The following is a 22,264-nucleotide window of genomic DNA, read 5'->3' on the forward strand; positions in this document are numbered from 1 at the left end:
CCCTTGCATATTTGTGGTGGTATTTGTAGGCAGATGGAAAAAACTAGGATGACCAGGCACTGCGACGCTCCCATGTGCTCATATGAGCCATCTGGATTAATAGGTACATTAGGAAGGGAAGCAACATAACAAAGGCTCGCTCACAGCGGTAAATACTATTTAAATACATTCAAAATAGCTCATATAACAAGCATGGGTTCGATTGTGCTGAATGACAGAGTTGACTGACAGGCTGCCTTATTTACATTAGCTATGTTTTCGGCTGAAAGGATTTTCACGGAGGTCATGATGCTAAAGCTGTAATAGACTCTTAACGTTACTGGAGGAGTAAATCACTTCCTCCCTCACCTGCCCATCATCTCCTGTAATACGCCCCGTTGCACTCTGGGATACTGAAGGGTCACAGATAATTGCTGAATTATTCAAATGATTCTGGAGCAGTTTTGACTTTAAAGGCTTTTGAAAAGTACTCGATATTCTCTATACTTTACTTTTTTGTTGTGTTTTTGTAGCTATAGGTCCAAAGATGCTAATGCATTTTTTTTATTATTTGCTCTAATGCCTAAATGCAAACTTGTTCTTTTTTGTGATGCAGAAATTCTATTACACAGTATAATTCTAAATAATGTATGTCTAACAGGTATTCAAATTCACATATTAAAGGGATTGTTCACCCAAAAATGGTAGAGTTGTCCAAATCTGCAATGCATTTATTTCTTTGTTCTGATGAACACAGAGAAAGATATTTGGAAAAATTATTAAAACCAAACGGAGCTTGCTCCCTCATTGACTCCCATAGTAGGAAAGTTTACTTTATCATTATTTTTCTGTTGAACACAAAATAAGACATTTTGAAGAATGAAAGACAGCAAACAGTTCTTGGGCACTTTTGACTCGTATTTTTTCCTACTATGGTAGTCGATGCTCTGTTATAAGCATTATTCCAAATATCTTTCTCCATGTTCATCAGAACAAAGAAATGGATACAGATTTGGAACAACTGGTGAGCGAGTAAATATATGACAGAATTTTCATTTTTGGGTGAACCATCCCTTTAATCTAAAAATAATTTATATCCATACCAAATGCCATGATGTGAAATCTGTGTCATATTTTGGATGAACTATTAAACTGATACTGTTATCAGTGTTTTAATTATTTACTTGCTTTGACTGTATTTTACACTTGCCTACATGTACAAACACTGATTACCTGTGTGCTTTGTGGGTATGAATGGCAGAAGTGTTTTGGCAGGAAGAGGCCACAGCTGTCTGTGCTGATGTCTCAGTGTTTAGGGCTTTAGGCTGAGAAAACTCTAACACATATGCACACAGAACTGGCATTGACTTTATCCCTGTTTGTGCCATAATTAACAATATTACATAACATATGTTATGAGAGGAATGATCACGCTTAAATTATCCTTGTCTGTGAATGATGTAACAAATGTTAGTAACATTATGCTGAAACAAATGGCACATTTCAAAGGTGTTAAATTTTTTTTCCTTTATAATTGTCTGCATATGCAGCACAGGGCACTCTGCTGTACAGCAAGTGACCACTGCAACCCCCCACTGATGCTGAGAAAGCTCCAGAGAAAACTCATGGGAGAGGTGTTTATGGTACCAGTAGGGGGTGCTCAGACGGGGGTCCTAATGGCCCAGAACATTGACAGAGATGCTATGCTGTAATAAGTGCCACCTAGTAGATATCTTAAAAACGATTTTGTTATCTAAATGTATCCGTTCAACACTAGCTCTCTTTCAAAGACCACACTGCGTAATTGTTATGTTCTCTTCACTCCTGGTCAAGCAGTTGGGTGATATTCAGTAATGCTGACCCCACGACCCTTATAAAACCACAAATTTCGAGCATCCCGACATTTTAAAAACCATTCTGTTCTGTTTATCTTGTGTGATATTCAGTAATGCTGACCCGCGACCCCTTTAAACGAGAAATTCCGAGCATCCTGAAATATAAAATAACATTCCGTTCTATTTATCTATTACGGTTTCCCTTAGCCGTTTCAGTAAAGGCCTCGTTGTCTGCAAAATTATCCAGCATTGTCGGCGATGAAGCCCCTCATACGCGCACACACACGCACGCACACATAATTATTTAGTCGAAATCAAGGACCATGAAAGGAGAAAATAGTACCAGCTAATTTTCCCATCTGTGCCGTTCGTTCAGGTTAAGCGACAGGCTGCGAAAAGAGCGAGAGGGATGAGGAGGTGCTGGGGGGGGGGGTAGACGGAGGTAAAAGACTGACGGTCGCACTCGCCCGCCTTCTTTCCTTTCCCTGACGGGGGCGCGCAGATCAGCGGAGCACTGAGCGCGTGAGTGGCGAGCGTATGTTGCGTTCCTTCGCGCCGCAGACACCTGACACATCACTTAACTCTTGGACAAAAAAGAGTGAGACACATCGAAGAGTGACCATTCTGAGGGTAAAAATACGTATCCAAGTGTCGGAGGGTATTCATTAAACCTTTTGGTTAACCTGCGGTGTTTTTTTTTTGCTGGTTGTTTTTTTCTTTGGAACCGAGGATACCATTTCACAGCATGCTGATCGGTAAGTCATACTGGATGGAGATATTTTATTTGTTTGTATTGTGGCACCGTGCGTGTGGTATATTTTTAAATGCGTTAAATGGATTTGCTCACAAGACTGAGGACTCTCGTGCCCAAAGTCCTCCAGGTCTGCGCACCGGCACGCGCAAAGATTTAAGTCCGGGAGCATTTGTGTTGCTTATTTAAAAACACTGTGACGATGAACAAAACTTGCCATACATAATAACTGCCTAAAATATAGAGATATTCAGAAGTAGATGAGCGCGCGTCGTTCCAGAGGTGTATTTCAGATTTGGTGGCGGGAGACGCTGCCAGATGCGCGTGCGACTGTGTGCCATTAAAGGGCCTTGAGCGTGTCTGCCAGTTAACGAGAATGACGTTTGGTCCAGTCAACACCTGCAAAAGCCCCTTTCTGAAATCACTTTCAAGTTCTGCGTGTTTTTTTGGGGAGGGGGCAACGTTCCGTGAGTTTCATCAGTAGCAGATGCCGAAGTCATCAAAACACATTTTAACACCGTTGACCCCTGTAGTGTCATAGACCGATGCACAGAGACAATACGTGAGGATCAAAATAGATCAAATGCAGAGTACAGAGTGTTTTTTTTGCTGATCTCTTTTGAGACGGACGAGCGCATTGGAATGACATGTAAAAAATACAGAAATATGTTTTTCCTATCTCATTGGTACTCTTTGGCAGATAGACACATCATTTTAGGACTTGTAAAATACGTGGTATTTTATTATGCACATTTTATTGTGCGAGGATATATTTTTGGCTATAAAAGAAGGGTGTAAACGAGGTCACTATACACCGCCTTCGTTTTTAAATTTGCACAAATAAATAGCACACTTTATCTTATTTTTAAATGGTTATTGCAAAATTTGTAAAAACAACAATAATATTTTAAATAATTTATTCTTTAAAAATTCTTCCTTTTTGAGGGCATGTTCTCTTTCAACGCACCTGGTGTTCTTCACAGACAGCGGAGCGGAAAATTAAAAATGATAAAGGATTGACTCTGCTCGCTCTGAAAATGCTTTATCAATAACGCAGCTCATTTAATGAAATCGTTGGAGTTTTCTATTTTTCTTAGCTCCTGAATTTCATGAGGATCGAAATGTTTGCTTTTGGATGCTATTTCATCTCGCTGCATTTTCCATTTTAGGGTGTTCTTTTTGCTTTGAGTCGTTTTTGTTTGCGCTTTTTAATAACTAAAAATGTAATGTTTTGTTGTTAATTGTAGTGTATTAGCGAAATTAGACATTTATTGTGTGACTTATACATTTTTATTTTTTAAATCAAAATTTGTCTTTATATTACATTTATTGTCTTTTGTTCGAAAATTATTCAAACATTTTAGAGGCTTAGAATGTTTTGCCCGATTTAAGCATATACATTAAACATACAAAAGCCATTTCATCGGAAGCAAGAAATGTGTCATCTTTTTTCTCTCCTCGTTTTTCATTTCTCGGATTATTAGCCGAATACCAATGCTCTGTCGGCTTAGCAACACAGACGAGGCCAAAGAATACTCCGTTACACAAATACACAGTTACACAGAATCCATGTTAAATCGTGCGATTCCCAGAAAGACAAAGAGGACAGGGAATAAAGGTCAAAACGCTTTTTGCAGCATGAAATGTCTCCACCGTTCACTCACAGATTGTCTAAAAGCATCACACAATTATCCTCAATTGAATTTGTCTGCATGTTAATTGTGCATCTTTCAACACTCATGTTGAGTAACTTGCTTAGGGGACAGGAGAGGCTGGGTCAGAGGTCATGCCCTTGAGCCTTGAAGTTTTAACCTGATTATTTAAATTGCCCTTTAACTTGTATTGACTTTGACTTTCATTTAGCAGTGTTAATGTGACTGGTCAGTACTTAATTTCTTCTCTTTTTGGTGTAGGATGCAACATTTGTGTGTGTGTTTTAAATGTCCATTGCTTCCAGCTGCTAATTAAAAACACAGTTTGGTCTTGTACATTCTCATCTGTAATTATAAAGGGGTTTGAATTTGCATGTGTCTTCTCTGGACCGATGTCAGACCGCGCTCAATGACTTTTTTGGCACTCTTTTCTCAACCCCCTTCTCACTGTAATGGTTCCAGTTGTCGTGGCAGCGCCCCAGCCTGTGTATTTGTTAGTGCGGGGAATGCGGTAATGCCATCCTTTTAAAGAAATGCTCATTGCCAGTTGCGTATTACTACGGCACTCTCTAGGAAGACTCCACTAAATCACTGCTGAAAGTAAGACACATTTTATTCACAAACAGGCTTTCTTACTAGAAATCTTGCTGCAATGGAAATGTTTGTAATTCCATTTTCATGAATGTTCTTGATGACTCGATGTTCTTGATATTTTCTCATCTAAAATGTGTCCTTTTTAAGTTAATGGAATGATAATAATGACTAAACATTGGAGCTTTTTCTGTGATAGAGATGTGTGAATCCTCTGCACCAAATTCCTGCACCATGCCATAAAAACCTGCAGAGGTTCCATAACGGATGTTTTGCCGCAGACGTTACGCTGTTTCATTTCTCATCAACATCAGTGCCTTAGAAATTCGAACAGTCACTCTTTCATTTTTCAGCCTTGCTCTGTTGAAAACGTATTCTCTGTCTCCTGCAGCATGGCCTTCATGACATATATTCACCGCCACATCTATCAACACATGATGCGGTGCAATGATGCATCATATTATACTGGCGCCCACAACAAACCATCTGAAAGCCTTCTCCATTTGAAACATTTTGGGTTTAGAGCCTCCTTCTCATTAATGGAGGTTATATTCATTTTGAGCTCTCATGTATTTAGTGACGCAGTGTGTGTGTGTGTGTGTGTAAATGAGAGTGTGTTTGTGTGTCGGCTCCCTGTAGAACGGCAAATGAGTGACAGGGTAAATCATTAAAATGAAATGATGGCATGAGCTTGATTGGCCTGTCAGTATCTGATGCGTTCGTTTGTATGTGCGTGTCTGTGTGACATTGACAAGAGGGTAATGCATATGCTCTCTGCAGGGGTTACAGAGACAAAAAATGACCAACTATGTGTGTTAAAATGTTTATGAAAACTGCTGTGAGTGACTTTGTGTACAGTGAAGATGGTCTTTGTCAGTACGCTGAGCTTTTATGTTGTTAAGCACCAACTCTCCTTGCGCTTGACTCAATGACCCCTGGGGTGGGGTACACTGGATGAAGCAGAGAGTTTTGGTTGGGTTTGAATTCACCTGAAAGGGACAGAAAACTGAGGATGGTGAATTTTCTCCTCTCTCTATTTCTTTCTCCCTCTGTCTCCCCATCTCTCTCTTTGAAGAAGCTCGGTGCTTCTGCAACCCACCCGTAATCTTTCTACCCACACAACTTGCTTTTCTTTTTCTTTAGTCTCTTGTACTGGGTAAATACCTTCTATTCCTGTTCCTTTATGAGGGAGTTGATAAGGAATGTCTTTCATCCGCAGTGGGTTGGGTTTTTTCATCTTAAGAGAATGTGTGTGTGTACGCCCATGTGTTTAAGTTTAAGATTAAGTTTTTCCTGTACCTTTACCACAACAATAGTGTCTGCCTTGTATGTCTTTGTGTGGTTGTCCAACGTTTGTGTCTAGACTACACACACCTGCTGAAGTAGAGTGATTGGGTTCTAGTACAGTGAAGATTTCACTTTTCCTTGCTAGAAGGATTTCCATTTTTGAATGGAGTGGATAAATTAAAGTTGACAGTAAGACGTTCAAGTTGGCAAAGTCAAGTGGGGTGCGTGTTGACATATTGCACAGTAGCGCTTTGGGTGACCTGAGATCGAGTTTTATCCTGTGGTCTTTTCCCTCTCTGGCCCTATATGGTTTCTTGACATCTCTTCACTGTTATAAAAGCTGAAAAGGTCAAAACATTTAGGAAAAATGTTTAAGATGAAAAGGCCATATGAATATACACATAAGTATATAGAATAATTAGGGTAATTGAAAAAAGATTTAAAGTCGCCATGCAATAAACAGGAATATTCTATGTTTTTTACACAGTGTTGCAGTGATGATTATAAATGATTTATTAGTGCGTACCATAATTCTTTTTAATTCATTAGCACTTGTAATCTTTAATCAGAAACGTTAAGCTCCTCTCCCCCTCTCATCAACAACTCTTCATCACATGACGTCAGATACAAAAAGGAGGTAGGACTTTACTGACTGTCCAATGGATAGGCATTTTTCGGCCTCTCCTGCAGGCCCAACTTACAACAAACCGATCGAAAAGGGAAGGGCAAAATAAACTCTTTTTTGTAATTTCAGAAGCCATTCCTCTAGGATACACGTCACAATATGGAAAATAAGTAAATCGCAACTTCCGTTTCACGGTAACCTTTTATTAATTTAATACAGGCCCTCTTTTCAAAACTCTGCCCACCAAAAAACATGAAAACCTGATGTCAGGGAACTTAAACACACTAAATGTCTCACAAATAGAGAGCCTTTTTAATTGTCCAAAAAGCATGGGCTGTCCATGCACTGTTATTGGAGTCCAGTGCTGTTTACGCTGTGATTTCACAGGATGACATTGCAGTGTTATTTGTCATGCAGTGTGAACATTTAGAAAAATCTTTAATATAATTTCCCCCCTTCTTACAATAACAATGTAGATTTTGTGTTTCTTAGCAGTAAACATGATATCTGTTCCAAAGCAAAAACAGATTTTTGTATGTTGAAATGTTAGTTCCTAGTAGTCATATGTTCACAATTATATTGGTAATATTTAGATTTGAGACATTTAGAAACGTTGCTGTCAGTACTTCTTTGTTAGTTCTTGCTCTCTTTTCCTCACACACACAAACACAAGCGAGCAAATCTTCACAGCCGCACCAAATCGTTTTTTCCTCTCACATCCTCGCTGCTGTGGAAGCCATTTTGGTACCACAGTTTCACTGTGGGAACTGAGCCCAAAGGAGGCAACAGAGAAACCGCAGGACCAGCTTATGCCCACTTGACAAAAATAGGTACCCTGCTCCTTGTCCTCCAGGCCGACTGGTCATTCATTTCCCCGTCACTGGTGGGAAGGTCACTTTAGCATGTGAGCGCTATCTCCACTTTGCATTGACTGAAAGTGATCAGAGAGTGAGACATTAGGGGAGGTCATTAGGGGCAGAAGCAGGTTTTAATGTGACAAGTGCTTGTGCTAATGGTCCCAGCAGGGCTCTTTTAAAGAGATGTTGTGTCCAGTCAGATCTTTTCAAGTGTTTTTCTATTCCCTAAACCTACATATGTACATTTTTCATTAAGATTTTTTTATGTTTTAGCTTTTATTCTACTGGCAAAGGATTTGGGGTTTTTCTATGATGTACTGTTGGCAAAACCTTACCCCCCCCCCCCTCCTGACACACACACAGATGGATCTGAAAGAAAAAGGGCAGGGTTGATTGGGGGTAATTTGGGGATTTGGGAAGGCCAGCTATTTCGACTACAAATGTCCCCAGAGAGAAAAAAAGAGGGGGGCAACAGTGGTAACGCAGACTCTCACCCTTTATCATATGTTCGCGCGTGCACACACACACACACACACACACATCATTGTTTTGATGTGTTGGACACTCTGATACATGGGTGCACTGTGGGATGCTGGAGGTGTGTTCGGTGGCCTAGAAACAGAATCACACCCATGGTTTTTAACGGAGGGAAACAGGAGTCTGGGGAGGTAATCCTGTCTTTAGGCTAACACAGAGAAGGTCAGTGCTGCCCATGAGCTTCAATCCCTCTCCTCTGCTCCTCTGCTCCTCTCTCCTCTTTTCCTGCTTTCCTCTGGACTGTTCAACTTGCATCTCTCTACCTCGTCTCTCGACTCCCTCTTCTTTCCTATGGGCTGTTAAACTCTCCTCTTATGAGGTCAATGATTGGCTCTTTATGTCTAGTTACAAAAAAGTTCCAATTTTCATTTTGGCATTTAAAAGATGCTTTTACCCAATTGAAAAATTAATTGCGGTTATGTAATTTAGATTTGTGAGCCACGTTTGAAATATTTAGGACTAGGTCTCTTTGTGCCATTTAATTCTTTGTCAAATAAAATATATAAATTGATCTGGTTAAAATGATGGTTCCTGTGGAAACAAAGATCCAATGTATTAGAGCAAATACATCAGATCTGGAAATTTGTGTAAGTTAATAAAGCAGGAATTAAAGATTTTTTTATGTATGACCCAGCCTTAGTATGGACTACTATGAGAGAACGGTTTGGAACAGCTTAGGGTTAAATAAACGATGAATGAATGTTAATTTATGCGTGAACTGTTTCTTTAAAGGTTAATTGGTAAGCCTTTCTTTATGAAGTTTATGGCTGTTAGAATATTGCTTTAAGATATTGATAAATATATTGATATATAATATTGTCTAGTGTATTTTCTGTGGTTTAAGTCCGATAAGCCCATTTGCCTCTTCGTCAGGAGATGGGTTGTTTGGCTTATTTCTTTATTGATAAAGCAAATAAAGATCAACGTGTGTTAGTTATACAATCAAATATGATATTTTCAATGGTTGATGTGTTTTAAAACATGTATATGTGTTAGAGAGAGCAAGTGAAAAGATAAAGAATATTACCGCTTAGAGCGAGACTCTGTTACAAATAAGGTCATTTCACTTAATGCGTTGGGGAATATGTTTCCTCTGAGATACACCAAGGCTACAGAAGAAAAGAGAGAATGAAACTGATGTTGAGTGTGTATGCGTGCGTGCGTGCGTATCACAAGTGCGCATTGTATTGGCTCTGATGTGCTCTGTCGGCCTAAATCTACTGCCTGAAGGTGAAGTCCATGCATCACCTTGACAGTGTGTTTGTGCGTTCGCACATATGCATCTGTGTCTCTATAGATCTATGTACATGCAAAACTGATTGAGTAGGGCTGTAGTGATTACTTGCCTATTAATCATCAAAATGAAATGTAATGTGAATGTAAATTACTCAAACGGCGCTAGCCACCAGCAGAGCACTACAAAAAGGGAATGAAGTGGGAAAAGGAGGCACTTGACCTTCTGAAAACCTTCATACTAATATTATTAGTGTGTTTTGTTATATTTAGTTTACTTGATGTTGCAGCTTTTCTATATTTAGTGAAAACATTTTTAGATTTTGGGACATGGGTAGACAAATAAATGTTGTGACAGCAGAAAGAAAATAAATAGCAATGAAGATAAATCTCTCTCATGCTATTTTATATTGTAAATATCAACATGAATAATCTAAAATAAAATTATATATTAGTAACACTTTGTTCGGAAACATTTTTGCAATGCTACACTTTAGGGGTAGCTTGAGGTTTATTTGTCATTTACCGATGTACAGTTTAAAAGCCTGATATTTATTTAGTATTTTTCATACCACGGGTTGAGCTTGATGAATGCAATGAGGAAATACGAAATTAGATTATTTGTCTTATCATCATACTGAACAATATATCAAAATAATGGTATTTTTCAGGTGTCAGAATAACCATTCTTATCGTAGAGAGCGACAGACATTTTATTTGTGTTAATATTAGAAAACAGTTAGATAGTTTCTATACAACAAAAAGTATATTTGGGCATTTGATGCTTTTTAAAAGGTAATTGTGACACCAAAGTCTACCTTATTCTTAAAAAGAGACAAATACCAATTAAATCAGTTGAAACAGCCATACTTGTGTGTATCAGCCTTGTTTTGAATTCCTCACTGATGTTTGGTTATCCTGCTGAGGTCTTTTACCTATTTGACTGGATGAATCATACATAATGCAGCAACTACACACCGTATGACACCACGGCACTGACAGGCCAGGCAGCGAATACATCCGCGCGCACGCATCCTCATCACTGTAATTTTACACATATATGCAGCTCAGACCAGAAAAAAGAAGCAATTTTTTGCATCACAGTTCCAGATATTGGAACAGAAGAAAGGAGAGAACGATGATGAGAAATGAGAGGACTTAATGTCAGGAGGGTTACCCTTTGTGCCGGTCCTCAGTTTACTCCCCAAAAAGAAGTTAATAACTCAACGCGTCTTCAGTTAGCAGAGGGACCATAGGGACCATTTGTAGTGGCGGGCGGCTGATGTCACGAGGGGGGGACTGCAAATGAAGTCTCACAGATGTGCTTATGTAGATTAATGTCTTTATTGAGCTGCCATTATTTTGCATGACGCATGAGGCTTATTTAAAACAATTACAGACCACTGCTGCCAAATACTGCATCCAAATCGTTTGCCAGAGTCTCTGATAAAATGCGAAAGCAGCCTAAAAAAGCGCATTCACACGCTCACAGGAAATGGGGTGGGCAAGGACATTTCAATGACACTACGCCCTTCAAGAGGTGCTGCGCCTATTCATCCGATAAATAGATATGCAAAAAGATAAAGAGCACCTGCTTAGTAATGAGGCACGATGCTGTTCGAGACAGAAAGGACAAGAGAAACATACAATAATCACTATATGTCTTAGCCCTCTGTGTGCCTGATATATGTGCCGCCATTTTCGGCTTACATTAGAATCTACATTTATGCGTTTCACAGTCACATTCTTAGCAACAGACGTATGCAGGTTGAATAATGAGATTTTAAAACCACTTTGCCTTATCTCACCGCTGCAGTCTCTATCTGAATTAACGGCAGACGTGTCTAATCTCTCTCTCAGAGTAAAAGACGTGCGTCCGTACGCTGTGCTTTTCTTCTGTGTTTATGCGTGTAATAAGTGATGTTTATTTTGAGGTCACCGCTCTGAAGTGACTACTGACACAGGAAATGACTTCATTTAAACAGGAAATGAACTCCACTAAGCATCTGTCACTCTACATCATTTCATAAGTGGCCCTGAATCAGCTGTCATTATCTGTGTGTTATGGATTTGTGTGTGCGTGTGTGTTGAAATATGCGTCAAAATATTGTATATACTTTGTGTTTAACTTTGAATATTGAACTTCTTGTACAAATGGGCATGTACAGTCAAACAATGACATGTGCTTTTTTAGCTTTTTTTCAAAAGTCCATTAAATCTGTTCTAATAAATCGTAATGCTGACAAAAAATCACATGTACAAATTTTTACTGGTGGTCCCAGACATTTGGACCCCACTAAATACAAAATAAACATTTTAAACAAAATAATCTGTTAATAATAAAACAACATCAAAACATTGACATTAACAACACCCAAACTACTACATTTGTTTTATTAATGCTAATAATAATACATATTTTCTAATAATGTGATAGTTTCTCATAATTATTAATATGAATAATCATAATCATTATTAAATAATAAAAACCAACAAACAGTAGAACTAATGAATAACGATTGGCTTATTAATTACACTTTGTACTGATGCAATTGGCAAAATTTCCTAAATATTCAGTTTTTTGGATGATTTTGTGCCGTTCAAAAGAGCAAAACTCATTTTAAAGAAACATGGTCTAATCAGTGTAACAACTACACAGCCTTTGGCAAGATTTAACTGTCACTATCAGTTCCACTCTCTCCCAGCACACATACACACGGTCTGATTGAGATAAGAAAACAGCAAGTGCTTTCTCTCTCTCTCTTTCTGCATATATTCAGCCTGCAGTCATGAAGAGAACAAATAAAAACACACTTCCTCTAGTTTCACTTTCCTTGTGTTTTTCCTCATCTGGTGGCTTGTTCCAAGTGCTGCTGTGCCTCACAGAAGCGTAACAGATGAATCGAATCTGTTTGATGCTTTGATTTTATAATAATGTCCTGCAATCCCTGCTCTTTATCAATCTGTGGTCGTGTTTCAAACCTCCCACCCTTCTTCTTTCAGTCTGCATCTCTGGGGGGAAAAGAAAAAAGGAGTAATTTATCATTGTGCACCCTCAGGGTGTTTAACACACACTCTCTCTATCTCACGCACGCACGCACACACAGACACACACAGGCACACAAACACAGAGAAGCCTTAGGCTTTATTGTTCCTATGTGGCAGATGGGTTGCCCGCTTTGCACCATTGGTTTTGATGATGCTCTCTCTCTCTCTCTCCCTCTCCCTTTCTGGAATGCGCACACTTACACACCTAGTTAAGAGCCTTTATTTGACATTATAGGTGTAAAATGTGTTAGTTGTTGATAGGCTGCAGTTAGTTCTGTATCTAACAGCACCTACTGCAGCATACATGTGTGTGTTCATATACATAAGTATAATATTCATATTACTCATATTTATGTTATTTTAAGTTGTATGTAGTTTATGGTGTCTGTTATTCAGAAAGGGTAAATGTTTTTCGGGCAGCACAGCTCTCTTTGCTTTAGGCTCCTAGTCACGCTCAGACGCTCTGCCTTCTGATCTTATCATTTAATCACGTCGTTTATTGTCTGCTATGGGCCTGCTAACACTTTTCCATTCTGATTCAGTAGCAGCCCGTCCAGCGTTACATCAGCAGTACATTCACACTGCAGGCAACATAAATAATATCCGCCTGCCTTGTTTGATTACCAAGGAAAATCTTTCTGGAAAATTTTGACTGAAGGTGGTTGAAGAGAACGCTTGTTACTAGTATGGTTGTATACAATAGTTACAGTCAATGTACTTGACAGAGATTTTGATCCAATATACAGTACAGTAAATGTATATGTTTTGCCATGGGATTCAAACTCATGACCTTGGACCATGACCTTGGCATTCCTACAACCATACTAAAATGCATTTACATATATATACTTAAAATTTGATAATTAAGATATCTAACAAAATAAGGAATGGATAGTGATAAATCAAACACTTTATACTTCATTTAGGGGTAACACTAGGCTATAGTTATTATGAAATTTTCTCCCCATTGAAAACAATAAATTTTTTACATTTATTTTTTTTACAATTTTTTCAAATAATTTTTCAATTAATGAATTATTTCAGGTTAAAACAGAGACCAGGCTGTTAAAATCCAATCTTTGGAAAGCAGACTAGTGCCATCTGGTAAAAAAAGTAAAAACAGGTATAATGGTTAAACTATGTGTCTGCGCGTGTATGTGCATGTTCAGAGGGAGAAATAATCTTTTTTATTTTCATTAATTAATTTAATTTAACATTTTCTCAAAATTTGCTCTATTTCAGCCTTCCCAGTTAATTTTTTGGAGTGTGTGTGTTTGTGTCACTATTTTGCACTATTTTAGATTGTCACCCCAAGTGCTAACCCTTTTTTCTCCACAGTGGCTGATTTGTAGTTTGAACGACCAAAAAATTCTCAGAATTTTCATATATTTCTTATTTCCCATTCATTTCTTGTATCGGTCATTTTGACCACCAAGGAACAAAGTGTGAAAATGTTATTGTTACCCTTTAACATGTACGAATCATGTCCACAATTTTTTTTGTGTTCAAAGACTTAATATAACAAAAGTAACTTACCTGGCAAAACAAGTGCTTCGTTAAAAACTATTGGGAGCGCAGAAACACACACACTCACACACACACACACACATTCTCAGACATGCACGTTTGCACACACACACACACACACACTATTTTGATTTCTTGGTAAATTTATTTTGACATGAATAAACAGATCAATATGTTGCATTAGCCATTATTATTTACATATGAGTCTGGACACACATGGCCAAAAACCCCAATTAAACACTTGATTTCTTAAGCTGGCAGATGAACTGAAAAATAACAGACAAAATACACTAAAGAACAAAAGACAAGGGAGGGTGAAATAATATCTCCTTAATTTTTCAGATGTCATGATTTTTTAAAGGTCAATGTTGGGTGACCTCAGCGTTCTGGATGACTCCAGCTAATTAATTCTGTTTATTTCTGTTCCACTGACACTCTGCAGTGGAGCCTACAATCATTCCATCATTTCCTCACTCATTATGTTCTTCATGCGCTGTTACGTCTAATCAAAACCGACACATTTCTCCTTTAGGATTGTTCTCTTAAAAAGAACAGGGGGATGAAAATAAAGAGCAAACAATAGAGATATGTAGATAGGTACATAGATCAGAATAAAAGGAAATAATAAAAAGAGTGAGTTGAAGAGGTTAGTGTCGAGTTCTGATTATGGCTGCCGAAGAGTTTCAAACGATTGGTGCAGAGAAAAAAGAGAGATGCCGAGGACTTGATTTAAAACCTTACTGCAAGATGGAGCAACTAACTGCAGTTGTTTTTATTTTGACTCTTTAAAGTCCCAGTGAAATACATTTTTTTTTGCCAATTTGGTCATGAAAAATTGCAGCATTTATTGTAGATAGTTTAATTTATCAATGTGTGTCATTCTCTGTTTAAAATAAATGTGCACTAAAAAACTTCAGTTAAAATCTGAAAATGCAATTCAGTCCTCTAATGACTATCCATAAATGACGTAAATTAGATGGCTTGGGCGGAGCATCCATTCACTCCTCCACTTCAACTGTCAGTCTGCTGCCATTTCCATGTTCTCCAATCAAATTGCAGATAAATATTAAAGCCTCGCTTACTATTTACTATCTACTACTTACTATTACTATCCAAATTCCATTTCACTTTGAAGTGCGTCAAAATAAGGAAATAAAAACGATCGCAACTTTCGTTTCACGAGGACTTTAAAGGGAGAACCAGAGGTAACCAAACAGTTCTTGGCTACCTTTGACTACTATAGTAGGAAAAACTGCTTTAATGTATAAATGTCTTTGTTCTGTTGAACACAAAATAAGATATTTTAAAGAATATAGGAAAGCAGTTCTGGGGCACTTTAAACTAACATTGTAATTTATAGTAGTCAATGGTGGCCAATAACTGTTTGGTTACAAGCATGCTTCCAAATATATATTTCTGTGTTCATCTGAACAAAGAAATTTATACAGATTTGGAACACCCAAAATTCAAAATGTCACAAAGATATCATTTAAAAGTGGTTTTGTAGGCATCTGATAGTTCCTTCGGTCCACCACATCAAACGCGAACTGAGCTGATCCAGTTTAAAACTCTCACTGAACTGGTTGGCTGAGCAGGCTTGAACTGTATTTTTGTTAGCTTTTAAAAAGATCCAGTGAGAGCTGATGGCCACACTTCAGCTAACCACCATCGTTGTGTGCATGTTCTTCATCTCAACACCGCAAAATGCAGCTTTCTCTCCGTCACATCATCTCGCATCACACACACATAAGGATACGCAAGCAGAAATAAATTGAGATGTACATGGGCATACGCACACACAAACACACAGACTTGGTTGTCACACTCTGTTTCATCTCAAGATGGACTCAGGCAGGGCACGACTGCCACAGGGCTTGTTTGTAGGTTTGTGTGTGTGTGTGACACTGAGCTTAGGTTGTGTGTGTGTGTGTTGTACATGCTGTGGGCATGTCTGTTATGTAAATGGAAAGAGCGACAATCGACAATGCCTCCATCCAACCCTGTAAACACACACACTCCCATACAAACGTGTTTTAAAAACAAGGGGTCCATGATGGAAATTTCTGATTCTTCTCATTTAAACCTGAAGTAAAACGAAGAAGTATTGTGATTCTGTACTATTTTTTGGTCTCTTATCAAATAATGACCCTTTTCTTGGTTGCATTGAAGCACATGGGATGCTCTGTAGAACGTTGTCAGAGCGTGCTGTGATAATGTGCATCACAGTTTGCACAAAAGCCCATGGCAAGCTCGAGTGCATGCTGTCATTATAGCAAAAAGAGGACATGGCAAATATTAAGCTACATTTTAAATCGTTTTTCAATTCTATGTCAAAAATTTGCTAAATATTCTTAGAGGAAAATTTTTATGCTAAGAAGTGGCTCTTTTACAGCTCAGAGATCATTCTCAGTGCATTGTAGTGTCAACTTAGTTGTTTCTACTGAAATTGCTGAGAAGAAGAAAAAAAAAAGATAAGATGTAATGAACAATGGGTGTTTGGATTTGGGTAAATTTGATAAGATTGAAAACATTTCATTATTGTTCATTTGACTGTAGATTTACCAAATCTGAGCTGTGAAATGGATGACATTGTTGAGATCTTTTGTAAAACTAACTTTGGGGAGCTGAAAAAGCAAACTTTGGAAAATGATTATCGTTTCCATGCTGAAGGCGGTGTTTTCTAAAAACGATGACGTCATACTAATGCGTATTACGCGTTCAGTCTGTAGGCATGCATTTTCATATAGTAACTCAGCAGACAATTCCCCAACCAATAATTTCTTAATAGCACAACAGCGCTATCCACTGGCCTGGCATGCATAATTCATCTGTTTTATTCATTATCCCGGGTGCAGATCGTTTTAATAACGCTGTTGTGTTTACGTGAAACTTCAAAAACATAATCTGATAAGCAGGAGAGTTTCCATTTGCTCAGCAAATCTCATTGATGTCTAGGAGAAATAATTGAGATAATAAAGACATCTCATCTCTTATAGACCACTTCTCAAGATGTAAATACTGGTCCAGCGGCACTTCCAGTTTCATTTTTATGTTTTTTCAATCTTAGATATATAATAAAACCTTAAAGAGATTTGTTTAACATTTTGATTTGATTATACATATTCTGTTGGTTGTATTCTGTTCAAACGTTTGTGCTAAAAAACTGAAACACAAATCTGAAAACTGAACAAAATCTCAGGCTAATAATATAATTTGTAATGAAGAAATTGTAAAAATGTGTAAATTGCTAAAAAGAAATGTTGAGGTGATCTCAGACTTCATGACTCATTTATATTTACAGTATATTCAAACATGTAGAAGAATATATACACATACTGGAGTTTACAGGATGGTGGGGGTTGAAACAAAAGAGCAAAAGAGAAGAAATATGTGATGTGACAGAAATATAAAAAGAGAGGCTAGCTGGACACAGCAGTGTTTGTGTGTTTGAGGGAGAGAGAAAGATGGCAAGAGAAGGATACAGACGCAAGAGCTGTGGATTCTGTTAATAACAGCTCTCTGGAAATCATAATTATGCCTTTCAAATGTTGTCAGGAAGGAGATTGAAAAAGATCTTTGCTCAATGTGTTGTGGTCCTCTACAGTCAAACACCCTGTGCCACCTCAATTCAATGCTTTGTGGTTTTGGCTGAACAAATGCTTGTCACATTCTGTTTTTTTTAAATGATTGCAATCTTTGGTTAGACAGATATACACCTCTAACACACAATCTCCTTTACTGTATATACTTCTTTAATACACCGTTACATATCAGTAATGTAATTTTTGCATGTCTGTGCGTTGGTGTATTAAAAGGGACAGTTCTACCCCCCCCCCAAAACATTATTCTGTCTTCATTAACTTACCCTCAAGTTCTTCCAAATCTGTACAAAATTCGAAGTAGGAAAAAATTACAGCGGTTGTCAAAAATGTCTTCAATTCTTCAAATTATATTACTTTGTGTTAAACAGAACAAAGACATTTTTCTTACCATGGTAGTCAATGGTGGCCAAGAACTGTTTGGAACTGTTCTTCGAAATATCTTTCTCCATGTTCATCAGAACAAAGGAACTCGATTTGGAACTCGATTGCGGGTAATTATAACAAGAATTTTTGGGTAAACTGTTCCTTTACGGTGCTTGTTGTGTGTTTTCTCTATCTAATAAATTGTCTGGATTGCGTCTACTCTTTCTCTTTCTATCACACACACAAAGAAATATGACAGTTTGACACAGAGTTAAATGACTGATATCAGACCTGCGTGTGTGCGCGTCTGTGTGTACACACTACACTGATTGATCTTTGTGGTAGGGTAAGTATCTATACGCTCCTGGATTTCAGATTCAGCCAACTGGAAAATGAGAAACCTCTACATCCCTGCTCCATTAGAAACATGATATCCCTGCAGACACACACACACACAGCATTAAAAATCCCATATCCCATGGTGTCTATTCTTTTGTACAAGACTTTTGTACAAGGCTAATATGGTCCAGCTAAGAGCCAATAATTCTGAGATCCTGATTGTCGGCTGTTTTTAAACTATCGGCAGATACCGATACAGATTATTGGCCAACGGGCCCATTAGAGTGTCCTTCTAAAACCTTGTATGTCCGAATTCGCTGTTTTTCAAGAAATGGAACAAACACTGTACTTTTAAAATGATTACATACTGTGTTGACAAGGAATAAAAATCACGAAATATGGAGATACAGGGTTTTAGTAGGATACAGGGAATGAAATCCGCACAAAATTAATACAAAGTTAGGGTCATTTTCGCACGTTAAAAAATAAATAAGACCTAACGTTGTGTCAATCAAATATAGACACTGCCTCCAATATTTTCGTCCTTCATAAAAAAATTTGGACCCCAGGTTCGATTATCTGTGATTTCGCATTCCGTAGCAAAATGTAATGGATGGCAGCAGATGGGTGTGAAAAACGGGAGTGTTGACAGCTAGGCTATTCAAGAAAATGCAGGCAGAGAGAGTGAGGACAGCCTATAGCAAGGTACTGTCAATGGAGAGAAGCGAGGGATGAAAGGAGAGATAAGGAGAGAGGCAGAACGAACGTACGGTCAGGCTGTATTGTTTTGTGATTTGTTTCGCAAGTGGTCAATTAATACTCATCCGACTCCGTGTACAAGGTTTCTGTGCATCACAAATTTTTAGGAAAACAAATACAAAAAAACATATCGGACTGGATGTGCAAAGACCTTAAGTCTGATAATTTTGCTAAATAATTTTTATGTCATAAAGGTGTTATTTTGTACAAAGGTAATGAATGTGCATGAACGCAACAAAGCCAGTCTTCCCCCGTTTTCAGACCTGGTTATAAATGACAGGACTGGATGAATGAGAAGCTTCCCAAAGCTTTGTTTAGAACTCAATTTCACGCTCTGTTAACTTTTATTGATTCTGAATAAATGATGTACTGATCTGAATGTACTGAATCAATGCTTTTTCAGAATAATGATGACTTTAATACCATTAAATCCTATTGCAGTACCTGAATGAATTGACTATTTAAGCATCTACCTTCTCCTCATAGATTAAAATGTGATGGACTACTGTTTTGTCTAAGACATTTGTTTTTTAAGGATCATTCTCTTATATGTGATTGGTTGTTTGTGCTCTCAGGTACGGCTGCTCAGGGAAGCCCCCTGCTGGCCTCATTACCGGTTCAGGGTCGCCCACTCCAGACACCTCTGGACCTGAAACACTACCTGCCCTTCCGGCTCAGTGGCTCCTCCCCTCTCAGCCTCTTCCCCAACTTTAACACAGTGAGTTACTCGACACGTTTTTCCCAACCTCACTTTACCAGATACCCTGCCATCCTTAAAGATTGACTACGATCATTTTAAAGCCATTGTGCTGGGTTGCAAATGTCAGCTGTAAATGTTAAGAACAGTGCTGGTACTTTGAAACGTTGTGCTCTTAAAGAGTATACAGAAGAGTATTGTATCAGACAGTAATTTGAGATTGGAGACTCAAGCATTGGTTGAGATTAGAATCTAGATTTAGTTTCAGACTCTGAGGATATAGTCTTATAAACATCAGGTGTAACAGAGTTCTCTTTCTTCTCATATCTGCATAAATGACACACACACACACATATATGTACAAGATTGTTTATTGTGTTTGTTTACTGTTCTTAATAACATAAGATATCCCAGACATCGTGGGTGAAATTTGATCATGTATATACGTCTGTTGATAGATAAACACGCGGATTCAGGTTTCTTCTGTGATATGATCTGTGTGTGTGTTTGTACAGGAGTGATAAATGCAACTGTCACTTTAGCAAAGTAGCTGTCAGTGACCTCTCACATCCTCTACCTCCAATCTTTCCTTGTACTGCTATTCTCCTTTCTTCTCTCATCTACATTTCTTCTATTCACATCTCTTTTGTCTCTTTTCTCATCTCCTCTCGCCTCTTCTACATTTCTGCTGTAATATCACACTTATCTTTTGATCCACTCCAGTACCAATGCATAACAATGGGTGACTTTATCAGGCACAGACACACACACATATTGACCTGGCAGTTTCCCAGCTGGTCAGGGATGACTGCGGATGAACAACAAGAACATTCTTGAGGCTCTAAAACAAATAGACGTGCGGCCAGCTGCGGAGTCATTGTGATGTGGCGTTGGTTCCCTTGGTGAAGGGTGTCATGGGAAAGTACACGGGTGTCAGGGTTTAGGGTTGCTCTGGTAGGAATGTGAAGACGTTCTGGTGTTTGAATGAGAGGAAGTAAATTCAATAGGATAGTAAGAACTTGCCGTTTGTATAAATGACTATTTTGGTAACCATTTGAACATGAAGTTCTCCCTCCCCTTCCCTCAGATGGACCCTGTGCAGAAGGCAGTGATAAACCACACGTTTGGTGTTCCTCAGTCCTTAAAGAAAAAACAGGTCATCTCGTGCAATATCTGCCACCTGCGCTTCAACTCCACGGTTAGTGTGTACTGAGTGTGTGTGTACGTGTCCAGCTGTGATGATAGACTGCGAGCATCACACTCTAGTTTTGCCCTTTCTTCTTTCTTTCTCATACACATTTACATTTATTCTTTTGGCAGACGCTTTTATCCAAAGCGACTTACAAGTAGGAGAGCATAGAACATTTTTGTCAACACGCTAAACAGTACGTAGCTATGTAAAGAGGGACTTCCCATTGATGTCTATTGCCAGTTAGAATTTCTCCAGACTAACTATAACCCAAACCCTAAAATTAAGCAATAATGTCTAATGTCAGAATCTTTTTTTACAAAAAAAAACTTTATTCTATATATATTTTTTTTCTGTGCCTGGTAACTGTCATAACTGATCAGGGCTGCGTTTCCCGAAACCTTCGAAACCTTCTGCTCCGTCATGCTATCGATTACATATGTACGCCTTTCACCAGGCACGATGTGATTGAGGCACATCAAGGCTTCCATGCCATTGCGGGTGTCCCGTGAGTGATTGGCCTATGGATGGGATACTTGTCCCTTGGCCGTGTGGGATCACAAACTTGCAAAATTATAATATTATATAATCTTTTATATAAATATTATAATCTTTATACTATTTCAGTGTGCTCTGCTAAATGTAATTTCTACTATTTCTAAAGTGTTTCTTTATAATAAACATTGTTTTCTCAATACTTAACCCCTCTATAACGCAAGATAAAGCGAACTATCGATTCTCGAGGCATCGATATCAACCTAACGTCGCACTTAAGAAGGTTTATCTTAGGTAACCTCAAAAGGTATAGTTCAGGGAACATGCCTAGAAAAGGTTTAACTTGAGTTAAGGTGTTCTTAAGAGTCTTTCGTAGCGGGCTAAGTGACAACATTATCGGGAAACGCAACCATGAATTTTTGTTTCAAAGGCTGTTCTAACAAAAAAAGAGAACCTGATATAGTAGAAGATAGACTAATGTCTGTCATGTAAACTATGTTCAATAATCGATCTTTTTTGAGTGTTGTGCAGTATTACATTGTGTTGTTTTGCATCATAGTTACTATGTTGTGTATTTTCGCATGCCTCAAAACATTACCACATAAAGTACAACCAAGGTCACATTGCAGAAAAACCACCCCTAAAACCATTTTACTATATTTTATCCACAAAAATAAACATGTGCATTGGTAACGCACCTCATCATTGTGCATTTTTCCTCCTGCTGTAGCCTATGTTATTGACCAACTAGAGAAAAAAATTTTGAATAATGATGTCATTTCTAGCTCTGCTCTTGAGTTTTTACTGCTGTTCAGGGCATTTTTAGCCCAGTTATGTTGCAGAAAGAAACCCAACAGCGTTTGCTCAGTGAGACATCTGAAAGTCTATCAACCTCTCA

At 38.2% G+C, this 22,264-nt stretch overlaps 1 protein-coding gene across 4 annotated transcripts in view; it reads left to right on the top strand.

Moving 5' to 3' along the window:
• znf385c (zinc finger protein 385C) overlaps positions 1-22,264 on the top strand; it is a 60,436-nt gene that overhangs the window by 24,157 nt on the left and 14,015 nt on the right. For 2 of the 4 annotated variants that reach the window (XM_079455819.1, XM_079455820.1), the window contains exons 3-4: positions 19,561-19,703; positions 20,770-20,880. In XM_079455819.1, coding sequence (XP_079311945.1) covers positions 19,561-19,703; positions 20,770-20,880 — 254 coding nt within the window. Of the gene's footprint in view, positions 1-2,314; positions 2,570-19,560; positions 19,704-20,769; positions 20,881-22,264 lie in introns of those variants that run through there. The other 2 variants (XM_079455822.1, XM_079455821.1) reach the window with 2 other exon arrangements.

This window comes from Barbatula barbatula (assembly GCF_947034865.1).
Source record: "Barbatula barbatula genome assembly, chromosome: 5".
Classification (NCBI taxonomy): Eukaryota; Metazoa; Chordata; class Actinopteri; order Cypriniformes; family Nemacheilidae; genus Barbatula; species Barbatula barbatula.